The sequence below is a fragment of the Triturus cristatus genome, chromosome 8, assembly GCF_964204655.1.
Source record: "Triturus cristatus chromosome 8, aTriCri1.1, whole genome shotgun sequence".
Taxonomy (NCBI): domain Eukaryota; kingdom Metazoa; phylum Chordata; class Amphibia; order Caudata; family Salamandridae; genus Triturus; species Triturus cristatus.
In genome coordinates, this window is record NC_140591.1 from 1,635,643,109 (window position 1) to 1,635,662,704 (window position 19,596).

At 43.1% G+C, this 19,596-nt stretch overlaps 1 protein-coding gene across 3 annotated transcripts in view; it reads left to right on the top strand.

Moving 5' to 3' along the window:
• Positions 1-19,596, top strand: part of LOC146808464 (transient receptor potential cation channel subfamily M member 2-like) — a 1,747,278-nt gene that overhangs the window by 958,252 nt on the left and 769,430 nt on the right. For all 3 annotated transcript variants that reach the window (XM_085623572.1, XM_085623571.1, XM_085623573.1), the window contains one exon: positions 14,223-14,339. In XM_085623572.1, the coding sequence (XP_085479698.1) occupies positions 14,223-14,339 (117 nt within the window). The remainder of the gene's footprint in view (positions 1-14,222; positions 14,340-19,596) is intronic.

Consider the following 19,596-nt stretch of genomic DNA (forward strand, 5'->3'; position numbering starts at 1 on the left):
TTTGGCCCTCAGACACCAATAGTTGTCAGGCAAGATTCATGGGTAAAACCAAAGGGTTTAGTATCCATAGGCCAGATCCACGTTATGTACAGAGAGAACATCCAGTGGTAGTGACATCGTACAGGGTTGGGAAGTTGTGCCTTGATTAGCTAAAAACATCAACACTCACACAGGTGAAACAACACTTATCCTTACTGTCACAAAATGTAGATCTTAGGGATTTTTTTGCTAGGTCCCAGGAAGCCACGTCAGAAACGTTTCATATATGCTGGCATTTATGCTGCCTACAACGAAATATGGAAAATATCCCAACAAGAGGCCGCAGAGATATTACGGTAAATAGACCGTATAAATCTAGAAAAATCTCTTGCAGTGTTAGACAATGGGTTAACTACATTGACCTCCAGGATATATTCCTTGGGCAACATTGTATCTTCTGCGATAGACATACTAGCACAAGATTTAGCCATATTGCAACACTGGCAATCTCAATTACGTTCTATTGTGTTGTTAAACTGGATGGTGCAATCTCTGCGTGCTGGCAATGTGTCTTGGTGTTTTATCAATAGTACGTCTGTTTTCTGAATACAATATGACAGATAAACAGATAGAAATGGCACAAAGGGGAGCAAAATATACACTGCTGTGTATCGAAAAACTGGATAGATTCCAGTTCACAGTGGCAGAATCGACCGCGGAATGGCTAATCCATGGCCACATAACTCTACCGGTCACTACTTTTCAGTTTCAGTATTGCCTTGAACACAAGCAGGCAGGCAGATATGAAAAAATGGGTAAGAAATACATAAAGGAATCATGGGAATTACCATATAGATTTCGATGCCGGAGTGGGGATCGAGAAGTGTTTCTAAGCGGTACAAACTGTAAGAACGCTTTTAGTGGATCACTCGTATGTAAGTATATAATGCTACACAGGGCATGTAATGGTTGTATAGCAAACCAGTCCTGTCATCTGAGAGGTGCCCCAGCTGCAGTGATTACTCCAGCATTCGGGCTAATTTCAAATGGGAGTTACTTGATGCTTAACAGTCAAGGCTGCTGTGGAATGCTCCCGGGCATCACATATCTGGTAACCGTGAGTCCCAGGGTTACTTGTTGTTGTATGCAAGTATTGTTTCCACCGACACATACAGTCAGGGAGGTGCTGTTATTGCCTTCACTGAATGTTTCTTTAATATGGTTTGATACTCTAAGTAGAATGAAAGCCATGCTTCTACAGAAGTCTGTGCCCTTAAGCTCTGCTCAAGAGACTTTTGATCTCCAGATCGCAAGGTCTTTGGCGGAGATACAGGTGCTTATTCATATGACCTGCCCTTACCATTTCACAGAAATGGTAAATAGTATCTTTAATATGTCTGATACGAGTGGGATTGTTCACCTATTTAAGACCATAGGTTCTGGACTTATAAGCACCTTTCAGATGGTACTTGGAGTTATACCAAACTTCATTCACTCCCTATTCAGAAGCATCTTTGGAGGACTTCCGCTGATTCTGTTTTTAATAGCAGGAATCCTGATTGTTATTTTCCTGCTATGCAATGGATGTCCCAGTCACCAAGGAGATGGAAAAAGTACTCCTGGAGCGTAAATACCGTGACCGTATGGTACATCATCTAGGCATGCCTCGCCTTAGAGAACTAAGTGTATCTTGGTTCTTGTCATATCGACCACTCTGGATGGACTGCATCTTACCTGTCCTCTGATGCCTGTTTTGCGGAGAAGAATGAGTGTTAGACCTTTGTTTGACACTCCCATCATGTGCGCAACCAGACGCTCTACTGGACCCGATAACGGCCCATGTTCTGCAGTGTCCTCATTGTATGCCAATGTTAATGGCGGCATTCCTTGAGCCACCACAGGTAGTAACTGCACCTGTTGGGATGAACACCGGCTCGTCCTCTGATACCCAGGTTTTGGACGGCGCACAGGCTGCCCCAGCACCGGCTGTGGACAGCATGGAACATTATCTGTGCTCAATTGACGTACTCTGCGAGGTGCTACAGAGGCCATCTACTGCGGAACCAAGCAACAAAATTGATGCGTCTATCAGCCAGGACACATAAACATTTGACTCATTTGGCTCGTCGTGTGCTGGGAAGAAATTTGCCCTTTTTTAAACAAACTCGATTTGGAACTCAGGAAACAAAATATATATATATATATATATATATATATATATCTATCTATCTACTGGCGGTCGCCAGTAGATAGTTATAGTTACAACCTAGTTTCCATAGGAAATCTCAAAATTCTATTTTGAATAACTTTGGCGCCGCTTGACGAATCCTCGTGAAATTTTCAAAACTAATGGGGCGCTCCGTTCAGCTCCTACCCTGAAAGTCTCGGGGTGATTCGTCAAGCGGGGGCCGGGAAAAAGGGGGGGTCCCAAAACACGTTTTCCCCATGCATTTTTCCATAGGACCTTTAGACACAGCTACAGCCCGAACGGCTGAACAGAATTACTTGAAATTTGGCAGAGAGGTAGCCATAAGGTCAAGGAAGTGCCTTTTGCAGGTCTGGTGTAAATCTGTTCAGTATTTCCTGAGAAAATAGCATTTAAAAGCATATCAATATCTATACGCGTGCAGGGTGCGCGCACTGTACGCGCGCAGGGTGCACGCACTGTGCGCGCACCCTGCCGTGCGCGAGCGCAATTCTGATTGGTTGTTCGATGTCGGTAAACATTCGAATCGGTCGAAACCAGGAAGTGTCGGCCGCCATTTTGTCTCTCGCAGTCTGAGGGGGTCAAAAACAAAGGTGGAGACCGAGAAAAGGGGGCAGAGTGGACAGTTCCTGACCCCCTAGCCTTGGTCAGGGGGTCACAGAAGGACCCCCAAGGGAGAAAAAAACCCAATTTATTTTTTAAAATAAATCGCGATGTGCGCGCACCCTGTCTGCACGGCAAGAACTGCGAACCGTGGGCGCTCGGTGCGCGAAGGGCACCGAGCGCACACAGAGCGTGCACGGAGCGCGAAGCGCACCGTGCGCGCAGGGTGCGTGCACCTCGCGATTTAAAATAAAAATTGTTTTGTTTGAAAAACCTGAAAAAAAAAAATTTCACACACGTTATAGTTACGAATTAGCATTTAAAAAACCTTGCAAATTCACTTAAAAAAACATAGGTTTCACACATGTTATAGTTAGATGGACATTTCACTCGTAAAAAACCAATGAAATTCCCCCGTTATAGTTACTGCAGGCAACTAACTCACGCGACCGCAATCCTCTGCTGATGACGTCAGATATTACATCACTGATGACATGTGTCTTTCTGAAAAATAAATATTTGTAATATATGTATAGCTAAAGATTAATGGAAGAAGACATGGGTAAATAAGTGTCTAAATACAGTGATGTAATATCTGACGTCATCAGCAGAGGATTGCGGTCGCGTGAGTTGTAGTTGCCTGCAGTAACTATAACGGGGGAATTTCATTGGTTTTTTACGAGTGAAATGTCCAGCTAACTATGTGTGAAACCTATGGTTTTTTAAGTGAATATATATATATATATATATATATATATATATTACCTACTGGCGGTCGCCAGTAGGTAGTTATAGTTAGGACCACGTTTCCATAGGAAAACCTCAACATTCTATTTTGAATAACTTTGGCGCCGGTCGACGAATCCTCGCGAATTTCTCAAAATAGGTGGGGCGCTACGCTCCGCTCCTACCCTGAAAGTCTCGGGGGGATTCGTCAAGCGGGGGCTGAGATAAAAGGGGGGTCCCAAAACGCGTTTTTCCCATGCATTTTTCCATAGGACCTTTAGAACGAGCTACAGCCCGAACGGCTGAACAGAATTACTAGAAATTTGGCAGAGAGGTAGTCCCTAGGTCAAGGAAGTGCCTTTTGTAGGTTTGGTGTAAATCTGTTCAGTAGATTCTGAGAAAATAGCCTTTAAATCAATATATATATCTGAGCCCGCTTACGGTACGCTTACCGTACGCTTACGGTAAGCGTACGGTGGCGTGCGCGAGCGCGATTCTTATTGGCTCTTAGATCTTAGTAAACATTCGAATCGGCAGAAACCAGGAAGCGGCGTCCGCCATTTTGTCTACCGCACTGAGTGTTATGTATCAAACATGATGGCCAAAAACATGTTATGGGGATGTTTTGACAACTCCCTCTCACATAGTCATGTTGAGGGAGTCCCCAAACATCCCCCAAGAGCAAAAACGGCATTATTTTTTTTTCGGCAATTTCGCGGGGTACGCTTACCGTACGCTTACCGTAAGCGTACGGTAAAAAAATAAAAATAAAAAAAACACTATCCACACTTTCTCCACCCCTTGTGCAAATGGTGGCCGAAGGCCACCATTTGTGCATGGCTTATCAGAGCACAGAAATTTCCCAAAAAATTTCAACAGATTACCTATCACAAGGAAGCGCATAATATGTCCTCCATGTGCGCACGGTGCGCGAAGCGCATCGTGCGTACATGGCCCATCTAGCGTAACGTGGGCACGGCACTAACTGCGTAAAGTGGGTGCGCGGTGCGCGAAGCGCACCGCGTGCTCACTGTGCGCGCACGGTGCGCGAAGCGCACCGTGCGCGCACGGAACGAACTGCGTTAAGTGGGCGCGCACGCCACGAATGGCGTAAAGTCACTTAGCATTTAAAAAACCGTACAAATTCACTGAAAAAACCATAGGTTTCACACACGTTATAGTTAGGAATTAGCATTTAAAAAACCTTGCAAATTCACAGAAAAAACCATAGGTTTCACACATGTTATAGTTAGCGGAAATTTTACTGATAAAAAACCAATGAAATTGCCCCGTTATAGTTAGTGCTGGCAACTATAACTCACGCGACCGCAATCTTCTGCTGATGACATATGTGTCTTTATGAAAAAAAAATATTTGTAATATATGTATAGCTAAAAATGTATGGAAGAAGACATGGGCAAATAAGTGTCTAAATACAGTATTAGCATCAGCAGAGGATTGCGGTCGCGTGAGTTATAGTTGCCAGCACTAACTATAACGGGGCAATTTCATTGGTTTTTTATCAGTAAAATTTCCGCTAACTATAACATGTGTGAAACCTATGGTTTTTTCAGTGAATATATATATATATATATATTCAGTGAAAAAACCATAGGTTTCACACATGTTATAGTTAGCTGGACATTTTACTCGTAAAAAACCAATGAAATTGCCCCGTTATAGTTAGTTCAGCTAACTATAACTCGCACGCGCCCGCAATGCACTGCTGATGACGTCACATATTACATCACTCATGACATGGTCAGTGACATCACTCATGACATCACTGATGACATCTCAAATGACATCACTGATGACATCATCCAGTGAATGTGTGTTTTTCAGAAAATTAAATATGTTTTATATATGTATATCTCAAGGTTGATGGAAGAATAAATGGGTATATAAGTGTCTAAATGGATGATTTGTTTTTTAAAAATTGATTGTGTAACTGACTGATTAAGTGTATCATAGTGAATACATGGCTTAGTGAGTAATGTTTAAATATGTAAATATCTGTATCAGTCTCTCACTTGTATAAGTGGCTGCATGGGTTGGTGAGTAGCTACATGGGTGTCTATATAGGTTATTAGTTGGTTTTTTGAGTGTCAGTCTGAGTATCTGCATGGTTCGGTGGGGGGTATTATGTAGTGCATAGGAACATGAATGAGTCACTCACTGTTTGTATGTGTTGAAGACAGCATGTGTGCAGGACTATATGGGTGGATGAGTGTGTGTATGGCTGTGTTAGTGAGTGAATGACTGTCTCAATAGTGACTTTATGAGTAACTACATATGTTTTAAACTAGTATATGTGACTATTGGTGTATATAAGTGAGTATATGTGAGAGTGAGAGATTGAAAGAGTTCCTGTATGAATAAGTATGTGTTTCTATAAGTGATTGATTAAATGACTAAGTATGTTTAAGTTTCTGTAGAAGTAAGTGTGGTGGTGTGTGTATAACTGTGTATGCAAGTAAATGTATGTTTGATTCTTTATTAGCATGAGTGACTATGTGTGTGAGTAACTCTATGGATGAGTGGCATTGTGTAACAGGATGTATAGGTGTATGAGTACATATGATGAGTGAGTACATGTATGAGTGACTGTATAGGACTGTTGGTGAATGAGTGGATGTGTATGTGGATCTTAGAATTACTGAAGAGGTTGTTGTAACTGGTATTGGTATGTCCATTGTTTTAAAAATTTTAGTCTCTATTATTCAATGTGTGTATCAAAGGTTATATTAGGGTGAGAGGAGGTCTGCCACTCTATCACAAGGATGATGTCATCAGTGATGTCATTTGAGATGTCATCAGTGATGTCATGAGTGATGTCACTGACCATGTCATGAGTGATGTAATATGTGACGTCATCAGCAGTGCATTGCGGGCGCGTGCGAGTTATAGTTAGCTGAACTAACTATAACGGGGCAATTTCATTGGTTTTTTACGAGTAAAATGTCCAGCTAACTATAACATGTGTGAAACCTATGGTTTTTTCACTGAATTTCTAAGGTTTTTTAAATGCTAATTCCTAACTATAACGTGTGTGAAACCCATGGTTTTTTCAGTGAATATATATATATATGTTTATGTATTTGCATTTATCTAATTTAATAATATTACATTAATATTTATATATTGTAACGTAAAACTTATTTAAATGTATATATCCAATATATATATATTTTCAAACAAATCATTTTAACTGCAAATAACTAATTCAAAAAATTTAACAAATGAATGTACAAAAATTAAATAAATTTAAATTTTAAATACTATAATTTTAAATGAGCAAAAACATATTCATATATAAAAGTAAACAAAATAAAATAAACTAACATTATTTTAAATCAATACATGTACTATTCCCACTACAATTTATACAAAGCAGACAAAGGGGCACATGCATCAAGCATTTTTGTCTTCGCAAATGGGCCAATTAGTAGAATCAGGCCGTTTGCGAACGCAAAAAATGCTTTTCAGATGCATCTAACCAATTTTGCGATTCGGTAACCTGTTAGCTATTCTCAAACCCATTTTGAGATTCACTATTAGGAAGGGGCTTGTTTAGGGCGTCTTTTCCTAATACCGAATCGCATCGGTATGCATTAATGTTTTGTGACAGAAATGCGGTCGCAAAAGATTTGCATTTTACCACCTTGCAAACGGGAAGGGGTCCCTAAGGGACTCCTTCCCATTGGTAAATATTTGTAAAAGCATTTTTTAAGAGCAGGTAGTGGGCTAGTATTTGTAAGAAACAAATAATTTAACAAAAATATTACACCATATACAGTTCAAATATATACTGAAAAACATAACAATACATTTTTTTTATTTTAAACAACGATATATTTACAAACAATATTAATGACTTCTATATTAAAAAAAAAATTGATATTACTGACCTTAAAATGCATATTCTTGACGATATTTTCATGACACGCTATCTGTGACTCCATATTCTTGCAAGCCAATATTTTCTTCTCAATATTGTCTCTGCACCCAAAGGGGGTACCAAGCATGTGACATTAGCCTGACATGTAGTAATATATTGAGGATGAAACATGGGAGGCACTGAGGCAAACCACATATAAAAGAGCGCAAGAGACATGGCTCAGCTTGGTCACAGAATACACAGGTCTTGCAAACACGATACGAAAATGCTTGCACAAACATTTTCACATTCTACGAGCCCTTGCTCACTTTGCCACTGGATTCAAGCTAGCCTGGCTGATGAGGGGTGTTACCCCTAAACCAGTCCTAGGATGTTTGTTTCCGGTCCAGGGAAGACATAGCTTAGCAGTTCATTCTGGACTGTTCACATGAGGCACAGGCTCAAGATTGAATTGCACATAGCTGTGTCTAAATTGGGATGGTGAATTGAGCTAAAGAATGATGATGGATTCAACCCAGATCGATGACTAGAGGTGAGTGTCTGAAAAGTTTCAGCGTTTCGTCCATCATTGTACTGTTAGAGGCACTCTTGTGGTCTGACACCCTGTGATGACCTTTGACTACCATTATTTTAATTGACTTTGGTGTGTTATTTTATCCTAGCCTGAATGTACGATGTCCTGCATATGCCTTGCTTCTCTTAAAAGTGTCTTTCTTGTAATCTTGCAGTCTTTCAGTGGGAGCTGTCACGGAGTAGAACAGCCTTGCCAAGAACAGAACGTGTGGGATGTGCATTTGAAAGCATGAGAGAGAGAGAGGTGTGGAATGTACTTTTTGGTCTTGCAGTGTTGTGAGCAGTGGTACACAAATGTACACTGTGGTGAAGAATGTGATGCTATAAGCAGTGTGTTCACAAAGTGCATTGTGTTGTACATTGGAAGTATTATGAAGTTCTTACTATTGGCTTTGACATGGCCTCATATCATCCTGTTTTCTGACTCTGCCTAGCTTGAGCTTTATCTGCGTGCACAGCAACGCTTGCAAGTTGTTGGGGTTAATCACGTTCAAGGATTGTTTTTGTGAGAGATTGTTTCATGTACCCTGGAAGCCTTTCGTGAGCTTCGTCAAGATAAATGCTGGAACATGCGAGATTGGAGAAGGGGACATGGGAACTACTTCCTGCCAGGGAATGCTTGCTTGGAAGCTTGCCAGTTCTGGTAAGATTCCTTTGGCCCGGGGGGGGGGGAAGGTTTCTCTCGAACCTTCTAGTGTGTTTTGAGATTATAAAGCTGAGGGTGGTTGACCGGGATTTTGGAATCCCAATGGGGACGGATGCGTCTCCTTCAGTGGAACCCTGGTTGCTGACGGTCTTAACCACAGCTGTTAATCCCCCGGTCAGGAGTGGGCTAAGATGCAGTGTTTGCACCAGGTGAAGTGTTGAGTTTTGATTATTGCTATTGTGATGTTTGGCCAGTGGCTTTGATCGTTTGAGGTGCTTGAGCTTTGATTATTGCCATTGTGATGTGTGGCCAGTGGCTTTGATCATTTGAGGTGTTTTCTTTGTGATGTGTGAGTGAGTTGAAGTGCACATCCAAAGTAATCATTTGATGTATCTAGTGTGTATATATATCTCTGATCTCTTGCAGGACGTCCAGCATATTATATTTATATTATATTTTCTTCAGTGTTATCTCATATTATTTGCTGCTTGTTTATTCATCAGTATTATTCATGCATTTAACTGTTGCATTTACCAAGTGTGTTATCATTGCTTGCATATAAACATATATATCTATGTGTATTTGAATATTGTGCATTTGGCATCTGGGAAAGCCTTTTCTGTTAGAGAGCATTGTGTAAAATAAAACCCCAAGCCTTATTCTAAAAAGAGTCTTTGCATTTTGTAAAATAAAACCCTTTTCTAAAGGTGTTTGTTTTGTGTTGTCTCCTGCCTCGCCGAGTGTTGAGCCACTGTGTGGGAGATTATTTTCTGAAAGGCCAAGCAAGACAATCATCTCCTTGTGTTTGCTTTGTTCTCCCTAAGTTGGCAGGGTATGCCCAGATGTGGGTCCCTTGCTCACTTTGCCTCTGGATTCAAGCTAGCCTGTCTGATGAGGGGTGTTACCCTGAAACTGGTCCCACAATATTTGTTTCCGGTCCAAGGAAGATATAGCTTGGCAATTCGGTCTGAACTGTTCCCATGAGGCACAGTGAAAAGACTGATTTGCATAGAGCTGTGTCTGAACTGGGGTGGCGAAGTGAGCTAAAGAATGATGATAGATTCAACCCAGATCTGTGATTGGGGGTGAGTGTCTGAAAAGTTTGAGTGCTCCGTCCATCATCTCCTTGTGTTTGCCAAATTCTACGAGCTGACAAGACACCAGAGGCCTGTATCTCGGCAAGCCAGGACATCATCTTTCGCAAGGGGAGATCTTAAGTGCTATCTTAAATCCAAGCTATCCCACCACACCACCACAGGGCTATTGGTTATCACATCCTACCAAAGGATTTTATAAATGTGGCCACTGTGGCATGTGCAAATGGGCGTCAGATAAAACAAAGAAATTTGGCATTGATTCAAGGAACATGTACAAAATTTGCACTAATATCAATTGCAATACCAAGAGTGATTACTTGTGAATGTGACCCAATATATATGGGGAGCACGATCAGATGCCTAAAGGAAAGAGTGAGTGAACACATGCGGGCACTCAAACAGGCAGATGATAGCTATCCGATAGCAGTACATGCCATGAACTCCAATGCACAGGGGCCTAATAAAAAATTGGATTCTATGGAATAAAACACATCCCTAGGGATCCCCGTGGTGGCAACGTAGAACTAAAAATGCGTAGGATAGAGGAAATATGGATCAGGCACCTTAAAGCAGTGGAAGAGGGACTAAACATTCATCACAAAATACAGTTTCTATGGGTGACTGAACCTACATAATAAGCAATCTAATTTTTTGGTTTCCTCAGCAGGAAACCTCATCCGTTTCCCTTCCCAACAAATTGGGGTCTTCAGTACTTATGCCCATTCACAAAGAGGGGTCAGTCATTACATTAAAATGTGTAGTCAACTCACCTGTGCTTGATAGTACACAATAAGAACACCTATGTTCCCAATCATCAAATTCGGCATCTCATTTTAAATATGCGTATTGAAGGTACATCTACATGCATTGATACAGTAATACTCAGGATATAATCGCAAGAGAAACAAATCATTTTGCATCAACGGCTCCAAAAACTATATAAGGGTGCCGGTCTGCCTAATTTGACTCAAATCTATTACATATATATGATGAATTGGACAATGAGGGGCCTTCCGCCTTCGTAAATATGTTACATTGCAGCCAATCAAGCACCTGCCAATATGGCCGCGTGGAAGCATTTTACATCAATTGACTATCCCCTCTATGGAATGAGCCTGTGTTCTGTTTTTTCACAAACTTAATTCACAGGCTGTGTACTATACTTTTACACCCATAATTGGTATGTGCAGTTTGATAAAAACAATGTGAGCTGTTAATACAGGCTCAACTTACTACTATGTACAGAAACTTTAAACCTAAAACACAGAGGCTCTTCTTGCTAGTAAGCGTGACTCATTAAAATATGGCTGCCACTATAACCCTTTAGTAATCATGTGATGATACAGATATTGGGGATTAGTCCCTTGTTGCTCTCAAACAATGGATGACATAGCACAGGCACCTTGCCCAGGTCAGATGCCCGCCGGCAGCGAACTCGCTGAGACGTGCGCAACCAATCTACTTATCTGGTAAGCAGACTTCATGACGTATCTTAATGACGATCCGCTACATGGATTCGTCAGTGGAAATGAGAGATTCCCATCTTTGTGTTTTTTCGGGGAGGACGCTCCCGGCTTTGCTAGTAACACAAAGCTGTACAGTGGTTGACATACTACGGATCGCAGCGGTGAGACTTTGCATCGGAAAGATTCCCCTGCACTGCTGGTTGCTCTACTGGGCATTAAGAGGACACAAACTCATATTCCGGGTTGAAAGTATATCCAGAATTGAGTTATGTGACAATTTAGGATATATCCTGAGATCTTGTTATAAGGAGTTCGTATAGATTTTTGCTGATGGCTGACATATTCTTTGCATTCCTTACCATAGGATTAATGAGAAACTCTTACGGATTCATATAGCTATCTTTACACCCTTTCTATGGTGATATACATGTGCCATCCCTGGGCTGTACAGTTGCTAGCAAATAATTATCCGCTTTGCCAATCACTTACTATTGGGACTTAAGGATCACAGATGGCCTTCTGCCCACTGACCTACAGAAATAAACCTTAACATTTTTTTTATCTATAAAAATGAATCAATACAAAAGGACAAACCAAAAAAAGAGATTGCGCAGGTGACACATTGATATGCATCATTTATATAGGTATTAACTTAAATCTATAAACTAAGTTTCTTTAACTGCATGCACAATAGGACAGTCTTCTACCTGGAAACCCAGTCCCTTGGCAAAACTCCTTTGTTTTTTCTCATTCACCTCTTGAGGTTCAGCACAGAACAAAAATCTCTCCCACACATCTGCTTATAGGGGGTATAAGTGTTAGCAATATTGGGTGTGGTATGATGTGACCAAACCAGCTGCCTCACAGCATCAGTTCAACACCCCCCCCCCCCCCCCCCCCATCCCCATCATTCATGGCTGCTTGCAACCCTTCCTTCAAGATTCTGTTTCACCTTTCCTCTAGCCATTCCCTCCTGGGTAACAAATGATGACCAAATTTGTTGAACCCCAACTCATTTACACCTTTCCTCATCTCCACTGATATTAACTGCATCCCACTGTCCATGACCAACTCTTCTGGGACACCATGCCTTCCAAGACGTTTCTCCACAAATGGTATGACATTTCTTGCATTGACTTCTTCATGAATTACCTAGAGTGTGGAAGGAGCCTGAAAAATGTCAGGAGCCACTTTCTCGAAGGGCCAGGCCCTTATTCAATTGAATTGAAATGTGCATTTCTAAAGCGCACAGCTACTTGCAGAGAGTGTACCGGCGCTATTAGGTATGCCCCAGGGGTAACGATCCGGGGTTAGAAGCCATGAAAAACTGCTAATCTCTGAACAAAAATACCTTCAATTCCCTTCAGAAATTTGCTTCATTGGGTATCCATCTAAGGTGATCTGGAAGTTTGTTCCACAAATTTGCTGCTATAACCGTGAAAGAAGCGCTTCCCCTCCGCAGTTTCCGAAAGCGTGGTTAGACAATAAAACCAACTGAACTCTATTGCAGCAGTCTCCCTGGGCAATAAGCCTTGATGCTGTCCCTTGAGTACCTGAGACCTATGTTGTGGATGGCTTGATGTGTAGGGGACAGAGCTTTGTGCCTAATATGCTGACGCACTGGTAACCAGTGCAGTTTGGCTCAGTATGCTGAGACCGATGCACACTTTGGAATTTTATATATTTAGCAGACAACCATGTTCTGCATGACTTGCAGGCACTGGATAAGATATTCCTGATACCAAGATACAAGACATTCGCATAGTCCAGTCTGGATAAGATCAGTGATCTAACCACTGTGATTTGGGCCTCATGAGGGAGTAGATAAAGAAACTTCCTCCGCATGCGAAATATCCAGAACCTGGATTTCACCACCGCTGACACCTGTGCACTAAATGCAAGCTGGGTGTCAAACAGTACACCCAACTTTTTTGCCACTGCCGTTGGCGGGGATGGCGGGTAAACACTTTCAGGCCAAGTCCCCACCCACCTGGAAAGGGGATCATGTCCTTACATTTCTTGTGAGCCAAAATGTGTAGTTTTTTTGTGATTTATCACTCCAACTCAGTTCATACGTTGCCTCACCATCCTTTTCACATTGTTTTAGATTCGTTGTCTTTTCATGGACTCATAATTCACATCTGCTGCATGTTTCATTGACTGATTCTTGGTGCTGTCATATGTTCTCTGTAGCCCATCCCCCTATTTGTACCGGCCATCAGATTGTTCCATTACCAGTCATAGAGGCCCAGGTAGGGTGCATTCAGCTGCCCCTGATCTGGCAACTGTTTTCATCTGGACGCAATTCACTTTATCCAGGCTCACAGGATGCAGAAAGTGGCACAAATATTATTTTTTTAAATGACAGAAGATGATTAGTGATGGAGGCAGCTTACTAAAGTTCCAGTTGAAAAAGTGATTATTGATATGATTTAAAAATTAACCAAGACCCCCTGAGAATGTGGCATGTTGGTCATGAAACATGAGTTGGCTGAAAGTGAAGAATACCGTGCAGAAATGAGGAAATAGATGACTAAAACAATTTTTAAAAATTGAAGATTAAGACTGAATTTATAATTATATTTACAGGTTTAATGGGAACTCATAACAAGCGCCTCCTTGACACTTATCTGCTCCACCAGTGGTGTAGATTTTGGCTTTTCCAACAAACTATCACATTCAAACACCTTGATTGCCTCTACAGCTAGAAATGTTTCGAACTCCTTGGGTTCAACTTTTTTTATCACTCTGGAAAAAGAAAGTAAGAAAGAGGACTACATTGGGAAAGAGTTCCTGGCCTTGCTACTTTCATTAGGGTGGTGACCATTGCATGCACCAGTTTATGGTGGAGCTCCTGCTCTGCTGAATTCAATCCTCTTAAACATTTAATGTATTTGATATTAATTTATAATTTTTATGAACCGAGCTCACCAAACAAAGAGGTAAGAGTAACAATCTGCATATTCTGCCCCACAAACCTATGGTCTAACCTGACTGTTTGGTGTTTTTCCTTCTTCTGCAATAGAGCACACCTCTTACTAATCCACAGCCCCTTCCAACAATAGAATATCTCATCCAAGACCTTCTTATCTGGGCCGTCGTTCAGAACCGAGGGGAGCTGGCAGAAATAATATGGACAGAGGTAAGGAACACTTCATCTTCAAAGCTGTAACGCAGACTATGGTGTCACCAAATTTGACCTACAAAAATAGACTGCAGAACATCAACCACAAATATTTCTTAAAGATATGTATATGTAAGTGGATATAGATGTACTATTCCTGGCTCAGTTCCTTGTAAATTTATATTTTGTCAAGTTACGCAGAGGTAGGTTTAAAAATAGTAAATTTATACTCAGCCTTAAGTACTTACATTGACAATATAATAGTTGATATTCTAGTTGATATTTTTGCAGGCATCTGGATTCGTGACTCATTTTTCATAGCTTGGGGATGCAGTACTCCCAACCTACTTACCCTAAGAAAATTTTAAGCAATGAAACACTAAGGTGGTTGCAGAATGTCAGTGTCACTTTGCATGTCTCCTGAATGAACAAAATGATGAGAAATGAAACCAAACCTACATGTTTGATGGCATGTGTGGTGGTAGATACACATGCTCTGCATACTCCTGCCATACTAGTGTGGGGTTTGGAATTGTGCAACTTTTTTTTCTTCAAAGAAGTCTTTAGAGCCACGAGGTAGAGTGACTACTCCTGTAGGTGATATTGAACTCCTTTGTTAGAATGTTTTCTCTCCACCGTTGGGTTCGGATGTGTGTGCCTCTCTTTAAGTTTCAACTCCGTTTGGGACCAGTCTTCGATACTATCCTGTCTTTGACGGTATATTGTAACTCAATTGCGCTTTTCTCATCCGCTGCCGCTCAATAATGTTTGTCGGGTAGGCCATCAATCGATCGCCCTTTGGGACGTCAACCCTCTCGGGCCTACCCAACCACCTGCACCGTCAGTACGAAAGATGTGTTCCCGATGGAACAAACACCTTTTTGATTTTGCCTGCAGTGTCTCACCAAATTACCACACTGTAATGGTGTTACCCTGCTGGGAGGTTCCCTACCCCTTTCTCTCTGGGATAAAGCAGTAACGCTACACAAGTTTATAAGGGGTTCTTTTCTTTTTTTGTCAATTGTCAGAGTCCCCTGTCGTCCCAATAAAGTCAATTTCAATCAAAGAAATAAAGAAACTAAAATCCTCTTCTTCTGTAGTGCGGTCGCCTCTGTAGCTGCTCTGTAGTTGTGGGGCTGTCTGGCCTGGGCCGAAGGACTCCGAGGGAAGGTCAGGGTAGCGCAAAACAAAAGAAGAAAGAAAGAGGGTCTTTAGACACCTGTTCTTTTGTACACGGGGAGGGGGAAATAGGGATGTGTGTACCACCACCAGTGTCCCTAACTCTGCAGTGCCTGGGTTGAGGGACATTCAAAGTGCTCAGTTTGCTGTGGCCCTTCGTCCCGCCCACCACTCCTTAAAAGAAAATGGGTGTGTAGACGTCACTTGCCTGTATCCACGACCCTCCTGGGCCGTGGAACGGGGAGAACCTACCTCCTGATCCCTTCCTGGAGAGCCGGTCCCGTTTGTTAGGGGGTCTTCTTCTGTCTCTGTAGATCTGCCCGTCTGGCTGTCTCCTTCCGTTGTGTTCCGCGGGGTGCTCTCACCTCTGAAACTCGCATTGGTCCTCTCCTCCGCTCGCTCTGTCTGCTTGCTGCACCTCTTGTTGTTGGACGCAACACGAGAGACTGCCGGCTTCTTCCTTTATCCCAGTCTATGGTTCCGGCATCAGGAGGCGCAACGTCTAGACCGTCACCACTGCTTCCGGTCAAGGGTGACTCGGCGGCCATCTTGGAATTCTCTGTATTTTCCGTATCGAGCCGGGATGGAATCTCGGTGTTTCCATTACACTGCCTTCCCCCTAGGAATGGACGTATGGGCCATTTGGACATGGGGTATCTCGAGAGGAAGTCCACATTACCTTGCAGTTTCCCTGGAGGGTGTCGAAAGAGAACGGCTGCAGGGCGAGAAACCATCGAAGAATCTTGGGGTTAGTATCTTTATGAAGGGACAGCCAGGTAAGGGGAGCATGGTCGATAAGTAAAATGTAATGACAGCCCAGAAGGTAATACTGAAGGGACTCCACCGCCCACTTTATGGCCAGGCACGCTTTTTCAATGGTAGCGTAGCCCACCTCCCTGGGAAACCGTTTACAGCTAAGAAATAGGACAGGGTGGAGACCACCCAGGGCATCGGGTTGGGAAAGGACGGCCCCCAGACCCTTTCCAGAAGCATCAGTTTGCAAAACAAAGGAGGAAATAAAGTTTGGGCAGGCAAGCACTGGATAGTGACAGAGGGATTCCTTCAGTAAGAGAAAGCTTTGTTCGTGCTTCTCGGTCCATTGAAATTTGCAACTGGATTGGGCCTTAGTAAGGAGATCTGTGAGGGGACTGGCTAATTTGGAGAAGCCCAGGATGAATCGTCTGTAGTACCCGACGAGGCCAAGAAAGGATCGGATTTCCTTTCGAGAAGTGGGTCGGGGTACTTGGGTGATGGCTTCTATCTTGCTAACTTGGGGTTTTATCTGTCCTGCCCTCATGTCATACCCCAGGTACTCAATATGAGCTGCCCCAAAGGTTGTCTTCTTGGGATTGATCGTGAGACCTGAGGTGTGTAATGCCTGTAGGATATTCTCAAAATGAACTAGATGGGTATCCCGGTCTGGGCTGTGTATCACAATGTCATCTAAATAGGCCTTGGCGTAGGTGTGGTTGGAAGAGAGTACTGTGTCCATGAGCCTTTGAAAAGTGGTTGGGGCCCCATAGAGACCAAAGGGAAGTATTTTAAATTGAAACAAGCCGAAGGGTGTGGAGAAGGCGGTCTTGTCTCTAATGTTTGGTTTCAGTGGTATTTGCCAATACCCCTTTGTGAGGTCTATGGTGGACATTATCTTGGCATCTCCGAGATTTTCAATAAGTTCATCCACCCGTGGCATAGGATCGGCATCAAACTTCGATACTGCGTTAAGTTTTCGAATGTCGATACAGAAACGTATGCTTCCATCGGGTTTAAGGACCAAAACAATCGGAGATGACCAAGTACTATGTGAGGGTTCAATTATGTCTGCCTCTACCATGGCTTTTATCTCCTGTTCTACAGCCCTTCTTCGGGCTGCGGTGATACAATAGGGTCGTTGTTTGATTGGTTGTGAGGCGGTGACTATAATGTCATGTTCGACTAAGGCGGTCCTTACCGGAATATCGGACAGGAAGGACGGATATGAAGCACACAGGGTTTTCAATTGTTTTTTTGTTTATCTGTGGTTTGGGACCCCCAGTTAGGCTGAGGCGGGTCAGAGGTGTCTTGGGGCATTATGGTTACCTCCAACGGTTTATTTGTAGTAAAATGGTATGCACTAGTACTCGTAGATGGAGATACCGGGACCGGTCCTTCCCAAGCCTTCAACAGATTAACATGGTATATTTGGCTTGTTTTATTTCTGTGTGGGACGGCCACCTGGTAGGTAACTGGGGTAACCTTACGTAGAACAGGAAAGGGGCCCTGCCAGGTGGCTAACAACTTCTTTTCGGTAGTGGGTAAGAGTACTAGATCCTGGTCCCCGGCTACAAATTCCCTCAGTTTGGTGTTCCTGTTATACCATCACTTCTGCTGGCTTTGGGATCTTTCCATGTTTGTATGTACTTCTTCCCATAAGGAAGACAAAGTGTCCCTAAGGCACGCGCTATACTGCAACACAGGTTTTGCCTCATCCTCCTCTTCGGTCCATTGCTCCACGGCCATATCCAGGAGTGTACGGGGTCTCCTTCCAAACAACAACTCTAACGTTGAGAACCCCGCAGACTTCTGTTCATGGGTTCGGATAGCGAAAAGGAACAGAGGTAGTTGTCAGTCCCAATCCCTCCCAGCGCGATCAATGCTCTTTTTCAGCATCGTTTTGATGGTCTTATTGTATCTCTCCACAAGGCCATCCGTTTGTGGATGATATACTGCCGTCCTTATTTGTTTAATCTTTAGTACCTCACACACTTGTTTCATCAACCGGGACACAAAAGGTGTTCCCTGATCTGTTAGCAGTTCGTGTGGAAACCCGACACGTGAAAATAGGGTGATCATAGCTTGGGCTACTGCCTTTGTGGTGGTAGATGTCAAGGGAAACGCTTCCAGGTACCAGGTGGCATAGTCCACGAAGACAAGTATGTATCGGTGGCCTCTGGCAGAAGGCACCAACGGACCTACGAAATCCATCCCAACCCTCCTAAAGGGGACATCGATGATCGAAAGGGGTTGGAGTGGAGCCCGGGGTAGGACGGGGTTGTTAACTAGCTGGCACCTTGCACAGGTGGCACAGAATCTGGCCACTTCCTGATATACCCCTGGCCAATAGAATTTCTCTAGTAAATATTTGAGAGTATTCTCCTTCCCATAATGCCCTCCCCCAGTTTGACTATGAGCTAGAGACAACACCTGTTCACAAAATGTTTTGGGGACCAACAACTGTTCTTTCCCACGGTTCTTCTCTTGTGTACCCCTATATAAAAGTCCCTTTTTGACAAAAAAATAGGGACCTAGCTTTCCTGGTTGCTCGTCTTGGACTTGTCCCCAGGCATTTTGTAAGGTGGAGTCGTCCCTGTGGGCCTGACGAAACTTTTGAGGAGGATCTTGAGGAGTTTCTGAGGGGGAAAGGATAGGTATAGGCAGGACACTTTCAGATAGACTGTGTAATGCCCGCTCCTTCCTTTTTTCACTACGGGTTAGCACCCTCTTATTGGTAGTGGGAGCCTATATGTCATTGTTGGAAAAGAGGTACTTTCTAGATACTCATGACACTGAGGCAGATCTTTTCCTAAGAGGGCTAATTCGGGTAATTCGGGAACTACTCCTACCTTCCTCAATTGGGGTTCCCCATTGATCTCCAAAACTACTTCGGCCAAAGGATATAGCCTCTTCTCCCCATGAACACAGGTGACTTGAACGAATTCCCCTGTCACCATTTGTGCTTCTGGGATAAGCTCTTTGGCGATGACAGTGTAATGGCAAACGGGGTCCAGGAAGGCTGTTACTGCCTTTCCGTTTACATGGATCTTAATCCTATATGGGAGGGGACTGCCGCCTGTAACCAATACCCGCCCGTGTGTATATCCTACCTCCATGGGTTCTGGGGCGGGGTTGCGTGTCGGACAGTGCCGGGCTATATGCCCCCACTCCGCACAGTGGAAGCATTGAGGTCCCTGTGTTGGTGTTGTGATGGAGGAAGGTTTTAGTGGAGTTTTCGGGAAAAGGGGTCCTTTGGACTCTATCTGATGTGTGGGGATTCTATTCAGGGGTTTCGGGGAAGAAACAGAGGGTCGATGGGTTGGGTTTTTTAAATCAGGGGAGC